This window comes from Formica exsecta, unplaced genomic scaffold, assembly GCF_003651465.1.
Source record: "Formica exsecta isolate Colony F162 unplaced genomic scaffold, ASM365146v1 scaffold659, whole genome shotgun sequence".
Lineage (NCBI taxonomy): Eukaryota > Metazoa > Arthropoda > Insecta > Hymenoptera > Formicidae > Formica > Formica exsecta.
Window position 1 is genome coordinate 455,939 of NW_021853421.1, and position 22,141 is coordinate 478,079.

The 22,141-nt window shown below is 33.6% G+C and overlaps 4 protein-coding genes across 16 annotated transcripts in view; 2 read left to right on the forward strand and 2 right to left on the reverse strand.

Annotated features, from left to right (window-relative positions):
- LOC115242873 (aquaporin AQPAn.G-like) overlaps positions 1–1,724 on the forward strand; it is a 49,811-nt gene extending 48,087 nt beyond the window's left edge. For 2 of the 3 annotated variants that reach the window (XM_029819451.1, XM_029819453.1), the window contains 2 exons: positions 307–688; positions 1,084–1,724. In XM_029819451.1, coding sequence (XP_029675311.1) covers positions 307–688; positions 1,084–1,115 — 414 coding nt within the window. In that variant the 3' untranslated portion in view covers positions 1,116–1,724. Of the gene's footprint in view, positions 1–306; positions 729–1,083 lie in introns of all 3 variants that reach the window. The other variant, XM_029819452.1, reaches the window with a different exon arrangement.
- A 654-nt stretch (positions 1,725–2,378) lies between these two features.
- LOC115242913 (SET and MYND domain-containing protein 4-like) lies at positions 2,379–6,651 on the forward strand. The gene is made up of 7 exons (XM_029819523.1): positions 2,379–2,787; positions 3,099–3,657; positions 4,012–4,334; positions 4,602–4,810; positions 5,014–5,138; positions 5,398–5,607; positions 5,747–6,651. The coding sequence occupies exons 1-7, from the start codon at positions 2,478–2,480 to the stop codon at positions 6,066–6,068; spliced, it is 2,058 nt and encodes a 685-aa protein (XP_029675383.1). The 5' UTR covers positions 2,379–2,477; the 3' UTR covers positions 6,069–6,651.
- LOC115242916 (RNA-binding protein 1-like) lies at positions 6,555–15,623 on the reverse strand. 8 transcript variants are annotated; one of them, XM_029819527.1, is made up of 7 exons: positions 15,139–15,622; positions 13,709–13,924; positions 13,292–13,384; positions 11,936–11,983; positions 11,665–11,712; positions 7,548–7,634; positions 6,555–7,161 (listed from the first exon to the last, which is right to left on the reverse strand). In XM_029819527.1, the coding sequence occupies exons 2-7, from the start codon at positions 13,915–13,917 to the stop codon at positions 7,158–7,160; spliced, it is 489 nt and encodes a 162-aa protein (XP_029675387.1). In that variant the 5' UTR covers positions 13,918–13,924; positions 15,139–15,622; the 3' UTR covers positions 6,555–7,157. The 8 variants fall into 8 exon arrangements, 5 of the variants coding, with proteins under 5 accessions (XP_029675387.1, XP_029675391.1, XP_029675386.1 ...); XR_003885133.1 differs by lacking the exon at positions 6,555–7,161 and adding an exon at positions 8,856–9,988 and having other exon boundaries at positions 7,508–7,634; positions 15,139–15,623; XR_003885134.1 differs by lacking the exons at positions 6,555–7,161; positions 11,936–11,983 and adding an exon at positions 8,856–9,988 and having other exon boundaries at positions 7,508–7,634; positions 15,139–15,620.
- A 524-nt stretch (positions 15,624–16,147) lies between these two features.
- The window catches only part of LOC115242917 (RNA-binding protein 1-like), an 11,658-nt gene continuing 5,664 nt past the window's right edge, over positions 16,148–22,141 (reverse strand). Inside the window, exons 3-6 of one of the 4 annotated variants that reach the window (XM_029819533.1) lie at positions 21,647–21,739; positions 19,963–20,010; positions 17,058–17,144; positions 16,148–16,744 (exon numbers count right to left, since the gene is read on the reverse strand). In XM_029819533.1, the coding sequence (XP_029675393.1) occupies positions 16,741–16,744; positions 17,058–17,144; positions 19,963–20,010; positions 21,647–21,739 (232 nt within the window). In that variant the 3' untranslated portion in view covers positions 16,148–16,740. Of the gene's footprint in view, positions 16,745–17,057; positions 17,145–17,983; positions 19,006–19,703; positions 19,752–19,962; positions 20,011–21,646; positions 21,740–22,141 lie in introns of those variants that run through there. The other 3 variants (XM_029819532.1, XM_029819534.1, XM_029819535.1) reach the window with 3 other exon arrangements.

Sequence of the window (22,141 nt, forward strand, 5' to 3'; positions counted from 1 at the left end):
ATTAATTATTTAAGTATAAAAATAAAATGGTTTAAAACCACACTGAGAATATTATCTTATCCATTATAGTCTTATATGTAAACGTCTCAGAAATCAAATTAATTAATTCAATTTTTTGTAAATTTAATTTTAATACCAGAATATTAACTATGTATTTTTTGTGATATTAAAATTACAAAGAGTAAAATATTAATTAGTTTTTTTTTTTTTTAAGAAATTTATTATATATCGAGCAATTAAAAGTTTCTCTCCCCCTCGCAAAATCTCATCGAGCCGTCTAATCAAATCGCGTCGTTCCCCGTCCAGCTGATAATACCCAAGACACATGCCACCGGCGGCCTGGGCGCGACCATGCTGGGCAACGGCGTGTCGGTATCCCAGGGTACCGTAATGGAGGCCATCATCACGTTCCTACTGGTACTGGTGGTGCACGCTGTGACGGATGCCAAGAGGTCCGACACGAAGGGCTGGGCCCCGCTGGCGATCGGTCTGACGATCACGGCGGCCCATATGGCGGCGGTTCCCATAACCGGCAGCAGCATGAACCCCGCCAGGACTCTGGGTCCGGCCGTGGTCGAGGACGAGTATCAGAACGTGTGGATCTATTGGGTGGGTCCCCTCATCGGCGGCTGTTTGGCCGGCGGTGCGTACAGGATGGGTCTGAGGGCCAACAAGGAAGACGACGAGGGTTCGTACGATTTTTGAGAGACTCCTCGGGATCCTAAAACGTGAGAGATGGATTCTATTTATAATTCCGAAGAACTAGATCGGAAGTCTCCCAGATGTAAATAAAGAGAAAAAAATTTAATAAAGATGGTGATTTTTGATTATATTTGTTTGTTGCATATGACAAAATTGTCTGTAAAAGAATAGGATTCTGCAAGAAATATATATGTATATTATATATATTCGTAAGTAAGATATCAGACTCACTGTAGATCAGAGAGTTCAGAAAACTGGGAACTATTTGAATCAAAATTGCTCCGTAATATGTAAATGTATTCTCAACATGCACATATATTATGTGTGTCATTTTTAAATATTTTATTTTCTTCAAATGTATTAATCTTTATGTATTTACAGATATGAAGATCTTCTCGTCATCTATTAAATAGTATTGTCTAGTTTTTTATCTTTAGTATTTAGAGAATCTTTTTAGTTGGTGCTATTTAATCGGAAAGCATAATCGAAAATATATCGACATTATTGTATAAAATTGTATTGTGTATAATATAAACGACAAATAAAGTTTAATATTATATTAATATTAATTTGGAATATTATATTATTAATGAGATTAATCATGTTATATATATTACGGACTAAGATACACATATATATAATTATTATACAGTAATGCGTATGATATTGAATCGATTTCTTTTCTGAAAAATTACCTTTTTACCTTAAGAAATTAAATGTATTTTTCTCTAGAATGTGCATAGAACAAGAGATAGCTTTTTTATCTATAATCATTAGCATAATCTCATCGTAATTAAAGGTCATTATACCAATTATGTAAATTCTATATTCGCCAGATTGTACATCGCCTCCGACTCTGAGAATTTTGTATATATTGTATTTAAGTTAGTTTATATCGAGAAATTAAACTAATTATCTTTTATCGATCTATGATATATTTTAGCATAGTCTAGGAATTAATTAGTTCATAACGCACAGATACGAATGATAACATTAACAAATATACTCTTTTATCATCGATATTATCCGCATATGAGTTTTTATGTTTGCGAATTTTTTCCTCTCTCTCGGTTCCTTTTTATAATAATAATAATAAATTATTTCATATTTTAATTAATTCATATTTTAATTCTAAAATATGTATGATACATCTTTGGAAATCTGCAAGGATTGTAAATGTAAGAGCAGGTGATCGCGACAGATGATTTAGTTACTCTAATCCGAACATAGGTAAACTTACATTGTGTCACTAACCAGGAAGGCATTACAGACACACTTCTACATTAAAACCGAGTATCTCAAAATAGCCCAGGCCAAAATAGTCGTGCATAGTCTTCGCTGCAACTAGACACGCCACCAGAACTTAGTATCTTCGAGCTGTCGAGCAGCGACGTGCCACTCGAATGTGTTCTCCAATTAATTAATTAAATTAATTTCACGTTGTACGAAAAAGATAACGAAAATTAGCTCAACGTCTCTGTTAAACGATTTTGTTCAGAAATTAATTTACGCGGAACTTAATTACGCGGAATTAATTCTAAAAATATACACATCAATATTACTAAAATAATTTGACTGCTAATTAATATCAAAGAATATATTTTAATCAATAATTCCAGTCAACGATTATTACATAATTCCGTATATTTAAAATACAAATAAAACTACATAGATATATATTAATACTATCATAAAATCATCTAAACACTAATATCGTCAATTATTATAATGCTTCATTAATTTTTAATTACTACATAAAAAATACTTTAAAAATTATGTCGGAAAGAGAATTGGAACCGGAAATAGGCGGATTTTTCCGCTCGAATTTGTTGGCTGTGCGAAAGGCGATTTATCAACAGGATTTCAAGAAATTCGCCGCTCTCGAATCGAATGGCGAAAGGGTAGCTTTCATCCTAAACTATCCCGAGGCTCACCAATTATCCCTGGATGTGAAGAGGCCTATGGTTAAGGACAGCAGTGGTGCTATTCAACTGAAGGAGACTGGAAACAAGCTCTTTGGTTGCGGCGAATTCGCAAAAGCCTTGGAGACTTATTCGAACGCAGCCCTTTTAGCACCGTCAACAGGTAAATATACATATAACGTCTATTATAATATCTGTATATTATTTAATCCAATTATATATGGCAAAAATAATTTAATAAAATTAAATAAAAATTATTTAATCTAATTATATGTGGCAAAAAACTAATATATTTGCGCAATTAATAGTATCATTTTATAATGTTTATTAAATAGATCTTCATTGTTTCTTTGTAATCGCCTAATTTATTTGAAAATTTTCAGAATATATAATAATTGTTTAACGTTATTCTATCAATAATAATTTGCTTAGTAATTATTTTGATTGATCATGAACACAGGTCTAAATGTTTAGAATTAAGCGTCATCCTGGCGAATCGCTCGGCCACTCTGTACCATTTGAAACGTTACGAGCACGCGTTAGAGGACATGGAGGAGGCCTCGCGACTCGGTTATCCAAAAGATCTCTTTTACAAACTCGAGGAACGACGGGCCAGGTGTCTGTTGGGTCTGAAGAAGCATGACGGAGCTGTCGAGGCATTCAGGCGGGCTCTCCAGGCCCTGGACGACGCCAGGATACCATCGGAACGCAAACAGAAGTTCGAGACGGACATCAGAATGATGCTCGCGGTGATGGACAAGGGTAAACGGCTCAACGATACCGTCCCGAAGGATCTCCCGCGAGTTAATGGCAAGCAAAGTCCGTCCAGCAATCAGCGTTCCGAAGAGAATCGTGACAAGTTTATCCCTGAGAAGCAAAGGAATCCTCCATATCCCGCTTGCAGTAGCGCAGTGGAGATCAAGAACAGCGGAGGTGACTTGGGTAGACACGCCGTGGCAACCAGGGAAATAGCGCCCGGAGAGATCATAATCGTGGAACGACCGCATTGTGCATTTCTGTTGGCGGAGAACAGGTGGGTTCAAATACTCTATAATCTAGCCTTATATATTTCTCGATTTATCTCATTAATTATTTGTTTATATTTATTATATTATTATTATATAATTTTATTTATTTATTATCAACAGTTAAGGGTGCTATATGAACTCTACGGTATTAAAGATTCATAAACTTTCGAGGAGTCTTACATTATATGAGAATCTATTTTATTAGAAAAATATAAAAATTTTACTTTTTTATTGTATTATTTTTTAATTTTTTATCTTCTATTTCTATTTTCTCTTCAATCAAGGTTTATTTATCATCGATCGAAATATGCGTCTTAAATGCATGAAATTGTGGGATTAAAATGATGATCGACTTTCAGGCTCACGCATTGCCACTTGTGCTTCGCGAGGATATCCGTGCCGATTCCAACGGCTTGTTGCACTTGCAGCTGCATCGCGTACTGCAGTCGTCGTTGCAGAGACGCGGATGCCCAAGTGCATCTGCGGGAATGCAAGCTGCTGCCGACCTTGTGGCATTCGAAGGCTTCGGTGACATGTTTTCTAGCTTTAAGGGCGATCACGCAGAAATCCTTCGAGGAAATTATGAAGCTGAAAAAACAGCTCGCGGATTCCGGAAACGCGTTGAACATCTCCGCGAAGAATCCGTATCGAGGGGATGATTACATGACCTTCTACAATTTAGGTTGACTAATAGAATAGAAGTATAAAAATATATAGTAACTTGAACAAAACTATAAAATAATTAGCTTAAAAAAAAGTTACTTTTTTAATTAAATGAGCACTCCTGTCACGTTTCGATACATGCAATTGTTTACATGAAAATGTTGCCATCTTTCTTATTTTAAATTATCACATAAAATTAAATTATTTGTTAATTAAACAAGTACCAAAGTTTTTTTATGCAGATAATCTTTTTTCTTGTACTGAGATTTTTTTATATTTTTGATAGTGACCCATGAAGACAAAAGATTGCCAGAGGATATTTTTCACAGAGCTTATATGGCGGCCTGGCTGCTCAGATTGCTAAGAACCGGCGAGTATTTGCCAGAAAATATAAAAACCACCGATACAGCGGACAGCAGATTATCCGACGAGGAATTGTTCATCGCGGGGCTGCTGTTACACAATTTGCAGTTGCTGCAATTCAACTCGCACGAGGTAAGAAAACTTAATACAATGTTATAATTTTTCGTGCGTACGTGCGACGTAGTTCATTATTATCGTAATATTATTTTTATTTATCTTATAGCAATTTTTATATTAATTTTGCATAATAAATAGATTATTATATAAATTTGTAATAAAATTTACATTATCGTTATTTTCTCTCACAAGTATTGACTGTATCGTTTGTTTTCTAGATCTCAGAACTAGTAAGACCGAAAGGGGAGAAGACACTCGCTAAGGCCAAAAGTATATTCATAGGCGGTGGTGTTTATCCTACAGTAGCGATGCTAAATCATTCATGCAATCCTGGCGTAGTACGGTAAATAATTAACGTCATGTTCCACATATCATTAAAATATTGTTATTATAAAAAGCTGAATTATTTTTCTAAATATCAATAATTTATATAAATCAATATGTAACTCTTTTAATTATATGAAATATTGTTAACTTAAACTAATTTTTTTATTATTGAGGATATATTAATTCTTCATTAATTTAAAAATTATTTTATTACTAATTTTTAATAAAAAAGATGATTTAAATTTTGTAAATGTGAAACGTTAATTATATATTAGGTACTTTATCGGCACAACTATGGTTATTCGTGCCGCTCGTACAATCAGAGCGGGTGAAGAGATCTCTGAAAATTACGGTCCAATCTTCACAACCACGCCCGAAAATGAGCGAAAAAGAAGATTGAGAGTGCAATATTGGTTCGATTGCAATTGCGAAGCGTGCTCGGGACACTGGCCGCTTTTAGAAGAATTGGATCCAACAGTACTAAGGTATTTATCAAGATGATCAGATATTAATTACATGGTAAAATAAATAAAATTGCAATAGTTATCATTAATAAAATTATCATGTTATCCTAGCAAACAACATAATATTGACGTTAACATTATATTGTACAATTTTTTTCAGATTTAAATGCGAAACCGGACTGTCTTGCGGCAATGTGCTGCTGGTCAGAAGCGACACGAATGAGTTCATGATCGGATGCGCGAAATGTGGCAAGAGTACGAACATATTGAAGGGCTTGAGAGCCCTCCAAGATACGGACGCACTTTTCAAAGTCGCGTCGACAAATCTTGAAGAGGGCAGAAATGAGCTGGCATTAAAAGCTTACCTGGAAATTTTGAAGCTGCTAGACGAAACTCTAGCGTTGCCTATCAGAGATTATCACGTCTGCCAGCAGGGAGTCAGATTGTGCGCCCTTGCTTTAGGCAACACAGCTTATATTTGATCACCCTGAAGCCCTAAAGAATCTACATAGAATATTCATATTTTAAACTTCCCTATATTATGTGAGTTTAATAATTTTATATTAATTTTTTATTAATAATGGGGGAACAATTAATATGAAAAGCAGAAAATTTAAAAAAAATTGTATTCAAAGATTATTTGTTCCTATCTTCAATGTGCATAGCACTAAAAAAAAAATTTTTTTTTAAGCTATACAATTATACATATTGCCTTTAAAGTATCTTATCATATAAAATAGTTTATTTTTTACATTGTTAAAAATTTTGCCCCATAAAAGATTGAATCTGCACTGATAATTTTTAGATTGTTTAAGAGGGAAAGGTACATAAAACGTACTCAAAAAAGTACTGTTCATTATTTATTATATTATATGTGTGTGTATATATATATATGCTCATATATTTTATATCTATTCCTGATGTAAAGAAAAAAGATAGAAGTCGCATTCACAATATACAAAGAAAAGTTACTAGCATTGCGATTTTGCATTTTTATTATTATCTACAAATTTATTTGTGTCGATCTTAAATTCTAAAAACTAAATACAAAAAATGATCCAAATATAACTAAATTTTCGCTTTCTTCTCGCATTTTCCCTAAATAATCAATAATCATTAATAATAATTAAGAACCTCACAAAAGTAATGATAGAATTTATTTTATACATAGCACAATTAGACATAATTAATCGATCAATTTGACATACGTAATTGTTCGTGATATAATGTACGTAAATGTATGTATGTGCAACAGTATAGCTTGGCTGTGTGTATGTGTTTATACGCTACATGTATAATAGTGAAACTTACGAGAAGAATACGACTTATATACTAAACTCGCGTTATTCACAAAATTCATTCAGTATCTTTCACTATTCTTTTTGTCACATTTTCATCATAATCATTCATAGTTCCGAACGCGAGCGCGCGTGTGTGTATGTATGTGTAGTTAACAATCAATTTTTATGACATTGTCTTTCGCTCTATTTCTCATCATTATTTCTGTCTTCCGTCCGGTCGATCCATTTCTCTCTCTCTCTCTCTCTCTTTTTCTCTCGAACTTTTAGGATCTAACTGTAATTAGATAAAAAATACAAAACTTAGAAAAAAAGGAATCTTGTTGAACTTTTTCGTGTCTTTTTTTTTCTCTCTTTTCGCTCTTATTGCAAGAAAGGACGTTGCTGTCTGCGATGAATTTTGATCACACGAATGCGAAATTCTTGCCGTATCGCACAATGACAGGATTTTTTTTATCCATCTATCCAATCACGTCAATTTCACACAAAAGCTCTCGTCCCCTCGGAGGCGCGTTCGAGCGTTGAAATTTTTCTTTACTGTCGCATTAATTTTTTCTGGTTCTCTCGTTTTGTTTCCCTTTATATTTTTTGTTTATTGGGAGGGGGGAATAATTTTTTCTTTCTTTTTTTTTTTTTTAATTAGCAGGATTAATATATTAATACCGTCTATCGCGGGAGTCCGAACGTGAACGGCGATCGCGGCTGCGGCTCCGAGTCAATGATCTCCTGCGGGGACTGCGAGACCTCGATCTAAAAGATTAAATACAGTTTAGATATCGTTTTTATATTGAGGTGGCAGGTATGATTATTAGAATCCGCTTCTCCGCTCCATTACGAGCTTCGCAAATTGCTATCAATAACCGCAATAAGTAATATATTAATGTTATTGTAGAATATAAATACTTATTATACATTATTAATTTTTAGTGTGTGTTGTGTATCTATAACAAAAAATATTATTTTATTAATATTTAATAAAAAATGTATTAATATAATAGTTATTTAAAAATAATGACAAATAAGCAATCATAAAATTATAATTGATTGTTAAATTATTTTTTGTGCTACACCAATATTTATAAATTTTTACAATAATTATATTAATAGTAATTATGTATAAATCATTATTTTTGTATTGTTCTTTCTTGGAAGAATTATTCATTTATTAATCACTGATTACGTTACTTTTATTCTAAATGATATTAAATTGTTAAAATAAATTAAATTAAGTAAATTATTAATTTAATTATTTCCATTGTATTGTTATCCGTGTAAAATGTAATTCTATTTCAGAATGAGTGCTTATTTATCGCTAGAAGCAATTAAAATTTGTAAAAAATGATAATGTTAAATTCTCTGCTCGAAACGGAGCGGAGCGGCGTGATAAAACACAGATACGAAAAATCATCAAGGCAACTGTAAGAGAATTAGGATTATCTAATTTCTATTTCGCCTAAAGGGTGATATATAAAAATTATATAGTTAGACAGGATTAATAATGAATTAATACAAAATGATGGCTCACCAATCGAATGTGAAATTAATCAAAGAAAGTAGAAGGATCAACTTTCGTAACCAAATTAAATTTTTTATCAGTAAATGTGACATTTCTCTCTATATATATATATGAGAGATGTAACAGATATACCACTTTATATTTATATTATTGTATATGTGTGTCGACTTGGAATTCTCCGATTCAATTAAAAATTAATTATCATTTATAAAAATTCGATTAAGAATAATTCGAAAAGCTTCATTTATTAAGAATAATTCGAAGGCTTCACATCCCTTAATAAAGACATTAATGCTTCACCGAAATAGGCAGAATTCCTCGCCGAAACGACAACAATAAATCCAAAATAATAACTGTATATAATTCAGAAAATAAGAAAAAAACAAACAGAAACAAAAAAAATAAAAATAGATAGAGAAATAGAGATAAAAAATCTTTGAAAATCGGTGAAATACCAGACAACTGTGAACATGTAGTGGTGGTTGGTGGTAGTTGGTTGGTTGGTGGGTGGTGGTGGGATGGTGTGTAGTAGGTGGTGATCATTTCGCTTTTTTTGCGTTCGCTCTCGAGAAGATCTTTCGGCGGCAACTCTCGCGCGCTCAGTTGTCGTTGTGGCTAAACACACGTCCCTAAATGATGGTCGACGAGTAGGAGCAGTAGCAGTAGTAGTAGTAGCAGTAGCGGTAATACTAGTAGTAGCAGTGGTGAAATAGAAACGTCGGTATCGAAACGACGAACAGTCGAGAAGACAGTCGTTTGCAGTCGAATGGAGAGACGCGCCGATGGATAGAATTACTGTGTGGAAAATCATTTTTTTTTTTTTACATCGCGTGATCGATTTGTTCAAGATGGTGGCAGCCGATGGGTTGTGTTTTTTTCTCACGGTGGCAGATATTTTTGGCAATTAATTCGGTGCGTACCACTGCCCCCCCACCCGGGCTAAAGCTGAGACGAAGAGTCGAAGAAGGTGGATCACAATAACACCCGGTGATCGGTCGATTGGTGGTTGGTGGTGGTGATGGTGGTAGTGGTGGAAGAGTAGTAGTAGTAATAGTAGTAGTAGTAGTGGTTGTGGTTATCGAAGGGGAGAATCTCGTAGTAGAACGACGGACGATTTGTTTTTGCAGCGCAACGACGGCGAACGGGGGGACAGCAACAAAAGAGGCAACGTTTTTTTTTCTTTTAAAGATGGCTTTCTCGGCACTGACGGTACTCCGGCAGCACGCGAACTGTTGTTTCGGTTGTTGCACCATTGTGTGCTGTGTGCGTGTCGCAACACCACAACGCACAACTTCGACGGACGACGTGACGTGACGTGACAGACGTACGGACGGCTTCCTATATACTCGGTGACTTGGTGGTGACTGATGGTGACTTGGTTGATTGGGAAGTTAGTGGGCAGGCAGGCAGGCATATATATATTTTTTGTTCAGTTTTGTTCGATTGGCGACGATTGCGAGATTGATAATTTTGTTTTTCGCGTACGAATACGCTTTTTCACGGTGGCTGTAGTAGTAGTAGTAGTAGAAGTAGCAGTAGTAGTAGTGGCGGGGAGACGAGCAGAGCTAGGAGCTGACGCTGGTAGAATCTGCAAACGTCAGTTTTAGCAATATAATCATCAACATTATCATACTCCTGGCCACTATATCGCGTATTTTTCTTTTGTTTTGTTTTTCAAACTTTTATCACTTCCGGAAAAAAAAAAAGAAAAAAAAATCTTTACGAATCGAGAATGAAATTGCATACACATGCTCGCCTTTCGCCGTTATTACCGATTGATTTTTGCATTCTCCTTTATCCTAGACTGCCCACTCGAATGCATACGAAAAAAAGAAGAGAGGACCTCTCTGTGCTTCGTGCTCATCGACTCAGATCTATATGATTGATCTATATCGCTTCAGTTATACACCACATTCTCGTCGCGACGCATCGAGCATATATCGATTGTTTATCAAGTATAATATCGACTTTAACAAAACAAATGAATAAGCTTTTTAGATTTTGATTATACTCATATTATAATTCTCTACTTTATCCATACTGCGGTGCGTGTGCGATGAGAAGTGACAAAAGCACAAGTGTTCATCTTATTCGATTAACATTTTTCGGTATCCAAAGTCCTAAGAACAATAACAATCGCAAAAATATAAAACTTCAAAGTATTTACTGATCAATAGAATCAATGTAATTAAGAAAGAAACTTTCAATATATGTATATAATCTTCTTATAATTACATAAAGAAATATTATCAATTAATAAAAAATATCAAACACCAAGCAATCATTCAGAAATTATAATTCAAGAATTGAAATCTGGAATGAATTATTTTGCACTATTGCCATTAAGAAAATATTATTCATTATCTGTTATTATATTACTAGATAATAATTTTGTTCTTTCACAATTTCAATCTTCCTCATTACATTATAGTGTCTTTGAACGAAAATGCAAATACAATTTTATAAAGCTATACTTTTCGACTTTAGATACCGAAAAGATCCCTCCTTTCGAAGCACTTAAAGAGTAAAATCGATAATGATGATACAGCAAATTTACGAAACTCTGAACTCTGTACATGCATAGTGCATTTTTGCTTTTCCCAAAACTATCGCGCGCGCTGACGTCATGCGTTCCTGGGATTCTCAATCCTAACTCTCTTTCTCTATTTTATTCTGTTATATAATTTCTAAATCCTCCTCGTTTTCATTTACTATCGCATAATTTGTTCACAGTCCTGTGTCCTCTCCCTCCAAAACTCTATTGTTGATCAAGCACTACATGTTTTTGTTTCTTTTTACCACCGTTCGGGCGTCCAACATTCACCACGCGATCAACTACCCTCCCTAAGACATCTCTTAGCCTTCCAATTATAAGTTTAGAACTTAAAGAAAGAACGATGATGAAATTAATTAATTAGCGAAAATCAATTTCTATAGAAATCTTGTTATATGAAATGTAAACTTAATTTTTTTTTAATAATCATTGATTAATTCGCTCATCAATTCGTTTTCAATATCGTCTTCCGGGTGTCTCTAAATGTTTTTAGCGACTATAGTGACTACATATCTTTAATGACATAGATAATGCATACAATAGACATATATATAGACATGCGTATGCTACGAACTATGAAATCGCAAAATATGTATACCTACTGGTTACCATCTGGTTTCTTTCGCCAGATCCATCATATAGATCCTAAAAACTTTCACGAAGCGAGATGCGAAAAATAATCAAACAGCGTGAGAAAAAGAATTAATTACCTGGAGTAGCGATTAATCGGCGATCTTCGCGGGCTTCTCGACAAAGACCTACAAAAGATTTAAAAAAAACTAATGTATGTCTGCCAAGTATTTTGCCGGTGGCCTTACGTATTAAGATGTTTGTTTTTTTAAATAGTACCTGAAAATTGTAATGAACTTTGACAGCAAGGAAAACAAAGAGAGAAAGAGAGAGAGAAAGAGAGAGAGAGAGAAAGCAAGTGGATCTTCTTGCAATGGGGTGACGAGGAAAAAAGGAGCAGAAAAGTCTTACCTCTGGTAACGATCCAGGGATTTCCTATAAGAACTGCGCAATCTAGACCTAAAAATTTATGAAAAAAAAAAAATAAAAAAAAAACATATTTCATACGTGAATCTGATTATTTACTGAAGCATACATATATAGGCATGCATATCTAAGGACATTACAATGAGAAAGAGAGGAATAATGGAAGAAAGAGATAGAGAAAATTAAGCGCTAATTGATAATCGGAAGCAGAAATCGTTATCTTGACTTCCGTCGTGCTAAGATAAAAGATTGTAAAATATTTTTTACAAATGGCGTAGTAAAGCAATATAAAAAATATGTGCTTTATATATATTAATATGTACACATTAACAAAAAAAGTTCATTGTAATTTATTAGCAACGATAAAAAAGTCGCTAATTAGAAAATTAAAATAATTCAACTAAATATTCAAATAACAATTATTTCATTAAATTCATTAAATAGTAAGAAAAAATGAAAATACATATTATCATCATATATTTCTCTATTATGTTTTTAGGACTAGATTTAAAGAGCAAGAACTTTGTTCGATGAGTGTTATCGGGTTACATAAAATTTGTTAAAATTAACATTTAAATTCTTTACATTGCGAAAACAAAACTTCGCCCCTCTCTTTCTTTCTCTGATATGTAATATTATAATTGTAGAAAAAATTAATATTACTTATGTTTAATACATTTAATGAATCCTTAAATATGATGGAATAAATAGAAATCCGCGATTTATCCTTCGATATCTTTTATCTTAGTACATCGGAACTAAGTCCTAGTGTGCCAATATCTCTCTATTCGCACAAACATGCAGTGTAGATTTAGCCATGCTCTGACTAATCCCTGGTACTTTCCACTCATGCAGACTTAATATCTAATCCTGGCGTAATTTCTACAAGACATATTACAAAACATATTTGAATCGAAATTATTGCCTATTTCGAACTGCGAACTCGCGATTGTAAACGAGGAGGAAGATTAGCCAGACACATGACGTTCAAGACATAAAGAGAGAAAAAGATGAAAAAGAAACAAAACGAATACGATGTATAAACATGTAATGCTAAGTATGTTTAACGGCATTCTTACATACAGAGACATAAGGAAAAATATTGAATCATATGGTAGTGATAATGTGCATAAAAATGTTCATTGAAAAAAAAGGAAAAAAAACCGTGCTTTGTTTCCCTGATAAGAGCGCGCTCCTACTTTTAAGATAAGAAAGAGATGCTCATCTCCATCATGAATACCTATATTGACAAGGGACTACTAGACAATTTCTGTCGCACCTCTTAACATTTTCCTCGCTGTGAAATTCGCGGTTGTTGCGAAACAGCACAAGTTTCCTTACCTGGAATATCTAGGACCGGGTCTGCGACCACCACCGCCTCGTCGACTTCTTCCAGACGACATTTCTACTCGCACTCTGGTGCCACATAAGTGTCTGGAGAAAAAAAATATTAGCTGTAAAAAGCGATTTTATTGCTCTGTATTATTTTTCTATCCCTTTGAAAAAACAAAAGATAAAAGCGACAATTATGTAGCAATTTTATAAGTGATACTTGTGGCAAATAGGTAATTAATATTTGATAATTATATTTCATTCATCAGAGTTTTTTCGATAATAAATAATTGTAAAATTTATCCCATTGTTTATATTTTCGTGCTTATTTTAGTGTTTATATATCTCATTATTACTAGCTAATGATTGATATATTATCATAAAAAGATTGAGTTTACTATAAAAATTATTAATATTTGAACTTACATTCCATCTAGTCCTCTCACTGCATCTTCAGCATCTCGTGGGTCCTCAAATTCCACAAATGCAAAACCAGGTGGATTTCTGGCTACCCACACATTTCTCAGTGGACCATACTTACTGAACTTACCCTCTATTTCATGTTTGCTAGCACTACTACCCAGATTACCAACATAAACCTTACAGGATAGATCCCATTCACGATAGCGCGACATTTTCTACCTACAAATTTATTACCAAGTAAGTACAACATAATATTAAAATTCATAAATTGTCAATATATATGTATATACAATATATTTAAGTATAATATAAGATTACAAGATCCCATATAAAATAATATTTTTCAATAGAAAGTTACAGAGTTAACTTTTGGTGAAATTAGATAAACGTGTAATATCATATATAGAATGACAAATTTTTGAAAACTTTCAACTCCTTGCTTGAAAATATTTAATATTTTATATTAATCATAGTAATATATTGTATAAGTAAAACATAAAGATAACACACCTACACACACACATATGTAATATAATTTAACTTTAAAAAGTTCATGAATATCAAAATAATAATTCATAATTCAACAATGATATCAATATTTTCATTGACAGCCTTAAGGTCACATTTTGACCTTATTGATATTTTAACAATAGAACATCCCAGAAGTCTTAAAATTAAAAAAAAAAAAGCTTAAAATTTATTTTTTAACTTTTATTGTACATGATCATCTCTTCTATATCAACAAATATATATATATAAATATTTGTAGATGTTTTTCAAGCACTTTGAGATAGCTAAAATTGAAGTTAATAAATACATACAATTCTAAAGCTTATGCTCTCTAGCACGTTTATTAAAATGTAACCAGAATAATCAAAATATCTCATTAACAAATAATGAAGCATCCGTTCTCTCTCTCTCTCTCTCTCTCTCTATTGCATGCTATACACCAACAAGCGCGATATTAATCGCCTTGGAAAATTTCCAATAAATGGAATTCTATCATTCTGTTCGATCAATCGAAAGCCGCGCAATCGCGTTCAGATTCATCAATTATTATCGAAATTGAGAATTGTAACAACGCCATGTCGCGTACGCTATCTTTCTCAAATCTTTATTGCTTTTTTTATCTCCTTTCCTTCTCTTTGACAAGTTATCTAATTTTTCACAAATATACATATGCACAAATTTTCAACATTTTTAATTAAAAAAATTAATTTAATTCTTTTTTCTCAACAGCCTTCTTTCCCGCTATTTTCTTATTTTATTTATCGAACGTGACAACGAAAAGGCGTTCGTCTTCGTTGTCGAAATGACGCCATGGAAAGTTTTCAGGGTCTTCTCGCACCCGCAACTTTTCCCTTGACGTCGAACGGACGAATATAATGTAAAAATATCTTCGAGAATGACGATCTGGTTGAAATAATCCATACCTTGAAAGAGTCGCTATTGAAAGGATCAGCACGACCTGCTGGTACAACACACACGTTCGTTTACTACACGATATACGATATACGTAGAATGCGTAGAAATGCCACAAAATGGCGACTATCAAACGAGCCACCTATCTCCAAACCCAACCCCACCTTAACCGCCTTCTCCCACGCGGTGCGGCCATAGACATGTAAAATATATAGTCGGAAAATTAACTGCTGATATGAGGTTGCTATGACATTGTATATGAACTGCTATCTGGTTCCTTTTGGCTATATACTTGTAATTGGTGGACGGACAGAAGTTGTTGGTACCTCTTCTTTTATCGCAAATCTTCCGCTCATCGCAGAATAGACTCGTCTATGTATTTTGTGTATCTATGGACCATCAAAATCTATTTGCGTTTGACATCTACTCCAACGAGTAGATTTTTAAACACAATCTAGATACGTTGCAAGTCTCACCCACATATATAATAAACGAATTTGACATTAATAACATTTAAACCAACTAAAAATCTAATTAATTATATAATTATATTAACGCTTTTTTGTTTGTTCAATGCATTAATTAATTATGGCAAAAATAGATTTGTAGCATAGATTTATACTTTTTAATTCCTTATATACATGTTGATTAATTAATATTTATGAGTAGATAATAAATTAAAAAGATTAGCCATTAAATTTAAGTGTCTCCTAATTTTGTTATAAATCTATGCACAAGAATATCCTATTTTATATATACATGAATATAAATTACAAACAAAAATTATATTTTTTCCCTAGTATCCTAAAGATATTGCAGAATATAAAATAACTCCTTTTTTCATTGTCCAGAACTTTGTCATAGAACGTTGAAGTTGCACCGCTAATTTCTCGAGTGTTTAAAATAAGAAGGAAATGTAAAAGCTTAAACAGTACTATTCATTGAAACTGATTATGTTATATCCATTGCCAATGAAAAAAGAAGAGTCATGTTCACAATATATAAAGAAAAGCATTGCAATTTGTATTTCATTATCTTCACGTTTATTTGTGTCGTATCTTAAATTCCAAAAATAAAATACAAAATGATCAATATGTCAAAAATAAATTGTTTCCTTCTCATATTTTCACCATATAACCGATAAATATTAATAATAATCATCACAAATTTCACAAAAGTAATGATCAGATTTATTTTGTAAATAGCATACTTTGAGACAATTAATCAATCAATCAGATGTATGCAGTTGTCATGATGTTATGTACATAGATGTATGTATGCGTAGGTGTGCCACAAAAGCAATAGTATGATTCATCTATGTATTTATGAGCTACATATATAATAGTGAAACTTATGAAAAGAATACAGTTTATACACTAAACTCGTGTAATTCACAAAACTCGTTGAATGTCTCTTGTTTTGTTTTTTATCGTGTCATTTGTTATTCCGAACGTGAGCGTGTGTGTGTCCATATGTATAATTAACAATTTTCATTATGTATGTACATACAAAATTGTCTCTCGCTCGATCTCTTATCTTTCTTTCTATCTTCCGTCCGGCACATAAAATCGATCCGTTCCTTTCTCTCTCCCTCTCCCTCGACCTTTTAGCATCTAACTGTAATTAGATAAAGAATACAAAGCTTAGAAAAAAATGAATTTTGATCACGCAAACGCGGAACTCTCGCCGTATCGGACAATGGCAAGATTTTTTTTTCTATCTATCTATCATGTCAATTTCAAAGCCTTCGTCTCCTCGGACGTAGGTTTATCATGCCATAACATCAGTAAAGAGAAATTACGACGCATTCATTGCAATTTCTCTTTATTGATGCATTAATTTTTTTTTTACTGATTCTCGTTTTCTTTCCTTTGTTTGTATTTTGGAAAAATAATTTTTTTTCTCTTTTTTTAAATTAATATATTAATACCGTCTGTCGCGGGAATCCGAACGCGAACGGCGATCTCGGCTGCGGCTTCGTGTCAATGATCTCCTGCGTGGGCTGCGAGACCTCGACCTAAAAGATTAAAGACAGTTTAGATATAGTTTTCTTGAAGTAGGAGGCAAGATTGTTAGAATCCGCTTCTTCGCCCCATTACGAACTGCGCGAATTGCCATGTAATAATCACTACATAAACAATAAATAATATATTATAAAATATTAATGATTGCTTACTTATCGCTTTAGTTAAAAAGCGATTGAAATTTGTTGAAAATTATATATAGTATCATATAATCTGTTCGAAACGGAACGAAGCGGCGTAATAGAACACAGATATGAAAAATCATCGCAAGACAACTGCAAGAGAATTAGAATTATCTAATTTCTATTTTATCTAGAAAGTGATATATAAAAATTATATATAGTTAGACACAATTAATGAATTAATATAAAATGGCAGGTCACTAAATTGAATGTGAAACCAATCAAAGAAAGTAGAAGATTAAATTTAATAATCAAGTTAAATCTTTCATCACTAAATGTGACATCTCTTAATATATATCGCTTTATATTTATAATTTATATTACATACGTCAACTGAAAATTTTCTGATTCAACTAAATATTTATTTATAAAAATTCTATTAAGAACAAATCAAAAGTTTTATTTATTTAGCCGATAACGGCATCAATTCTTTTTTCGAATGAGGTAGAACTTATCATCGAAATTATTATTAATAATTACAACAATAAATTAAAAACACTGTATCTGAATAAATCTAATAGTATATAATTGTGAAAAAAGAAGAAAAAAAACAAACAAAAACAAAAAGTAGAAATAGATAGAGATAGAGATAAAAAATCTTTGAAAATCGGTGAAATACCAGACAATTGTGAACATGTAGTAGTGGTTGATTGGTTGGTGGGTGGTGGTGGGATGGTGTGTAGTAAGTGATCATTTCGCTTTTTGTGAGTTCGTTCTCAAAGAGTCGAAGGTCGAGAAGATCTCTCGGCTGCAATTTTCGCGCGCTCAGTTGTCATCGTCGCTAAACATATGTCCCTAATTGATGGTCGACGTGTAGGAGTAGTAGCAGTAGTAACAGTAGCGGTAATACTAGTAGTAGCAGTGATGAAACAGAAACGTCGGTATTGAAACGACGAACAGTCGAGAAGACAGTCGTTCGCAGTCAAATGAAGAAACGCGCCGATAGAATTACTGTATGAAAGATCATTCTTTTTGGTACAGTGCAATGGATTCGTTTAAGATGATGGCGGCCGGTGGTGATGTTTTTCTCACGATGGCGGATTTTTTTGACGTTTAACTCGATGCATATTACCGCCCCCCGGGCTAAAGCTGACACGAAGAGTCGAAGAAGGTGAATCGCACCAACATCCGGTGATCGGTTGGTGGTAGTGGTGGAAGAGTAGTAGTAATAATAGTAGTGGTTATCGAATGGGAGAATCTCGTAGTAGAGCGACGAACGGTTTTGTTTCGATTCAAGACGATTTGTTTTAGCGATGCAACGATGTCGAACGGGCAGACAGCAACAAAAGATGGCATTCTCGGTATTGACGGCACTCCGGCAGCACGGAAACTGTTGTTTCGGTTGTTGCGCTGTTGTGTACTATATGCGCGTCGCAACACCACAACGCAGAACCTCGACGGACGACGTGACGTGACATACGACGTATGGGCAGCTTCCTATACTTGGTGACTTGGTGGTGACTGATGGTGACTTGGTTGGTTGGGAAGTTAGTGGGCAGGCGGGCATATCTATATATTTTTTTTGTTCAATTGACGACGATTGCGAGATTGAAAATTTTGTTTTTCGCGTACGAATACGCTTTTTCACGGTGGCTGTAGTAGTAGTAGTAGTAGAAGTAGCAGTAGTAGTGGCGGGGAGACGAACAGAGCTAGGAGCTGATGCTGGTAGAATCTGCAAACGTCAGTTTTAGCAATATAATCATCAACGTTATCATACTCCTGGCCACTATATCGCGTATTTTTCTTTTTTTTTTCCAAACTTTTATCACTGTCAAAAAAAAACTTAACGAATCGAAAACGAAATTACATATAAATTCTCGCCATTAGCCGTTATCACCGATTGATTTTTGCCTTCTCCTTTATCTTAGGCTGCCCACTCGAATGCATACGAAAAAAAAAGGAGTAACTCTCTGTATTTCATGCTAATCAACTCGGATCTATATATCGTCTCCGTATACATCACGTTCTCGTCGCGACGCATCGAGCATATATCGATTCTTTTATTGAGTAAAACTGCGACTTTAATAAAACAAATTAATAAATTGTGTAGATACTAATAAATCATTAATTATACTCGAATCAAAATCCATACTGCAATGCGTGTGCGATGAAAAGTGATAAAAGCACGATTGTTCGTCCTTTTCGATTAACGTCTTTCTGTATCCAAAGTCCTTTAGTGATATAGATAATGCATGCAATAGACATATGTATAAACATGTATATGCTACGACAAATACAAGCTTGCGGAATATGTATACCTACTGGTTACTATCTGATTTCTCTCGCCAAATCCATCACATAGATCCTGAAAACTTTCATAAAGCGAGGTACGAAAAATAGTAGAGCAGCGTGAGAAAAAGAATCAATTACCTTGAATAGCGGCTAATCGGCAATTTTTGTGGGCTTCGTGACCAAGATCTACAAAAGATTTAAAAAAACTGATGTATGTCTGCCAAGTATTTGCCGGTAATGGTCTCATGTATTGAGAGATTTTCATTTGGCTTAGTAGCTCCTAAAAACTGCGGTTAATTTTATAATAAGAAGGACAGAGGAAGAAGAAAAAAAAAGCGAGGCGGACCTTTTTTTGCAACAGAGTGGCGGGAGATTAGGAGAAGCGAGAGAATCTTACCTCGGATAACGACCCAGAGATCTCCTACGGGGACTGCGCGACCGGGACCTATAAATTTGTTTAAAAAAACAGAGAGATATATATCATACATAAATCCGATTGTTTGCTGAAGCATATACATGAGGACATTACAATAAGAAAGAGAGAAATAATGAAAGGAAGAGTAGAAAAAATAAGCGCTAAGTGCTAACCCGAAATAGAGATCTCAATTTCCGTCGTGCTAAGATAAAAGATTGTAAGAGATTTTTTAGAAAATGAATAGTTATATTGAGGTAATAATATTATTATATATATAATTAATATACTCACATTAACAGAAAATTTTCGTTATAGTTTATTAGCAGCATGAAAAGTTAGGCAAAAAGTTGTTAGAAAATTGAAATGATTCAATTAGAAATTTAGATAACAATTATTTAATGAAATTTGTAAGAAAGTACAAACATATTTTATCATATACAGGGTGTCCCAAAGCACCCTTGACAATGATCGTGAGCAGATAGAGCATAGTAAACTGAACAGAAAAGTCCTGTAACATTTTTTTCTATAACGCTTAATAAAGGAGTTATTATTGAGTAAAGTCTAGACAATCAGCTCCGACCTTTAGCCGCGCGTCTGGTAGTGTGCGTGAGCGCTCCGTCGCTACGGCGGCGCACACTACCAGGCGTGCGGCTCAAAGTCGGCGCTGATTGGCCAGACTTTACTCAATAATAATGGTACTCAAAAAAAATGGTACAGGGACTTTTCTGTTCAGTTTATTGTGCTCTATCTGCTCACGAGCGTTGTCAAGGGTGCTTTAGGGCACCCTGTATAATATTCTTCTATATGTTTTTAAAAATAAATTTAAAGCTTGAACTTAGTTCCATCATTATGACTGGCTTTTAAATTAGATAGAATTTATAATACATTAACATTTTTAATTTTTTCAAATTGTAAGAACACAGGACATACTTATTTGTGTATAATACAATAATAATAGACAAAATTAAATAAAAATTACTAGTATTTGTTACATTTCATGAATCCTTGAAAATAATAGAATAATTAGGAATTCGATTTATTCTCTCAGTGTCTTCTATCTTAATACGTCGGAATTAAAAGTATCTAAGTATCTTAATATCTCCTTGTTACCGAACATGCAGTGTGGATTCAGTCGTGCTCTGACTAATCCCCAGTTGACCTTTCATCATTCTGTCATGCAAACTTGACATCTAATTCTGATTATCTCTATGAGACGTATCGCATGGCGTAACTTGAATCGGAATTATCGGCTATTTCGAATTGCAAATTTGTAATCATGAACAGAAAAGAAGATTAGCCAGACACACGACGATCAAGAGAGACAAAGAGAAAAAGAGAAAGAAAAAGAAACACGATATATAAATATGGAATGTAAATATGTTCATCAGCATTTCTACACACAGAGACAGAAGGGGAAACTATCAAGTCTGTGGTAATGATGTGCAAGGAAGTGTTCATTGGAGAAAAAAAGAAAAAAAAAAAAAAAGAAAAAAACCTGTGTTTGTTTCTCTGAGCGCATCCCTATTTTTGAGGCAAGAGAGAGATGTTCTTTTCCATCACGAATACCTACATTGGCGATGGACGCCTCGTCAGTTCCTGTTACAGTTCTAACATATTTCTTGCTGTAAAGTTCGCGATTGTTGCGAAACAGCGCAAGTTTCCTTACCTGGAATATCTAGGACCAGGTCTGCGACCACCACCGCCTCGTCGACTTCTTCCAGAGGACATCTCTACTCTCACTCTTGTACCACACAAGTGTCTGAAAGACAGAAAATACAATAATATTTTCAGCTGTGTGAAAAACAATTACACCATCCTGAATAATTTTATCCCTTTGAAAAGACAGAAGCTACAAGAGATAATTATATACTAATAATCGTATAAAGCAATAATTAACAGATAAAATTAATACTCCAATAATCATTCCATTCATCAAAGCTTTGTATATAATAATAGATAATTTATTTCTTAATGTTTATGTCTTATTATTAGTAGTCATTGGCTTATATATTATAAAAAAGATTGAATTTATTTATTTTTAAATTATTATTATTATTAATAAGCAATAATTAATTAATACTCCAATAATCATTCCATTCATCAAAGCTTTGTATATAATAATAGATAATTTATTTCTTAATGTTTATGTCTTTTATGTCTT

Bases quoted from the DNA above. Each gene is read 5' to 3' on its own strand.
- LOC115242913 (XM_029819523.1), top strand. From the start codon at position 2,478: ATGTCGGAAAGAGAATTGGAACCGGAAATAGGCGGATTTTTCCGCTCG. The intron at 4,335-4,601 runs GTTGACTAATAG...TATTTTTGATAG, and splicing joins CATGACCTTCTACAATTTAG to TGACCCATGAAGACAAAAGA. The intron at 5,139-5,397 runs GTAAATAATTAA...ATTATATATTAG, and splicing joins TGCAATCCTGGCGTAGTACG to GTACTTTATCGGCACAACTA.
- LOC115242916 (XM_029819526.1), bottom strand. From the start codon at position 13,917: ATGTCGCGCTATCGTGAATGGGATCTATCCTGTAAGGTTTATGTTGGT. The intron at 13,385-13,708 runs GTAAGTTCAAAT...TTTTTTCTCCAG, and splicing joins GTGAGAGGACTAGATGGAAT to ACACTTATGTGGCACCAGAG. The intron at 11,713-11,935 runs GTAAGACTTTTC...AATCTTTTGTAG, and splicing joins TCCCTGGATCGTTACCAGAG to GTCTTTGTCGAGAAGCCCGC.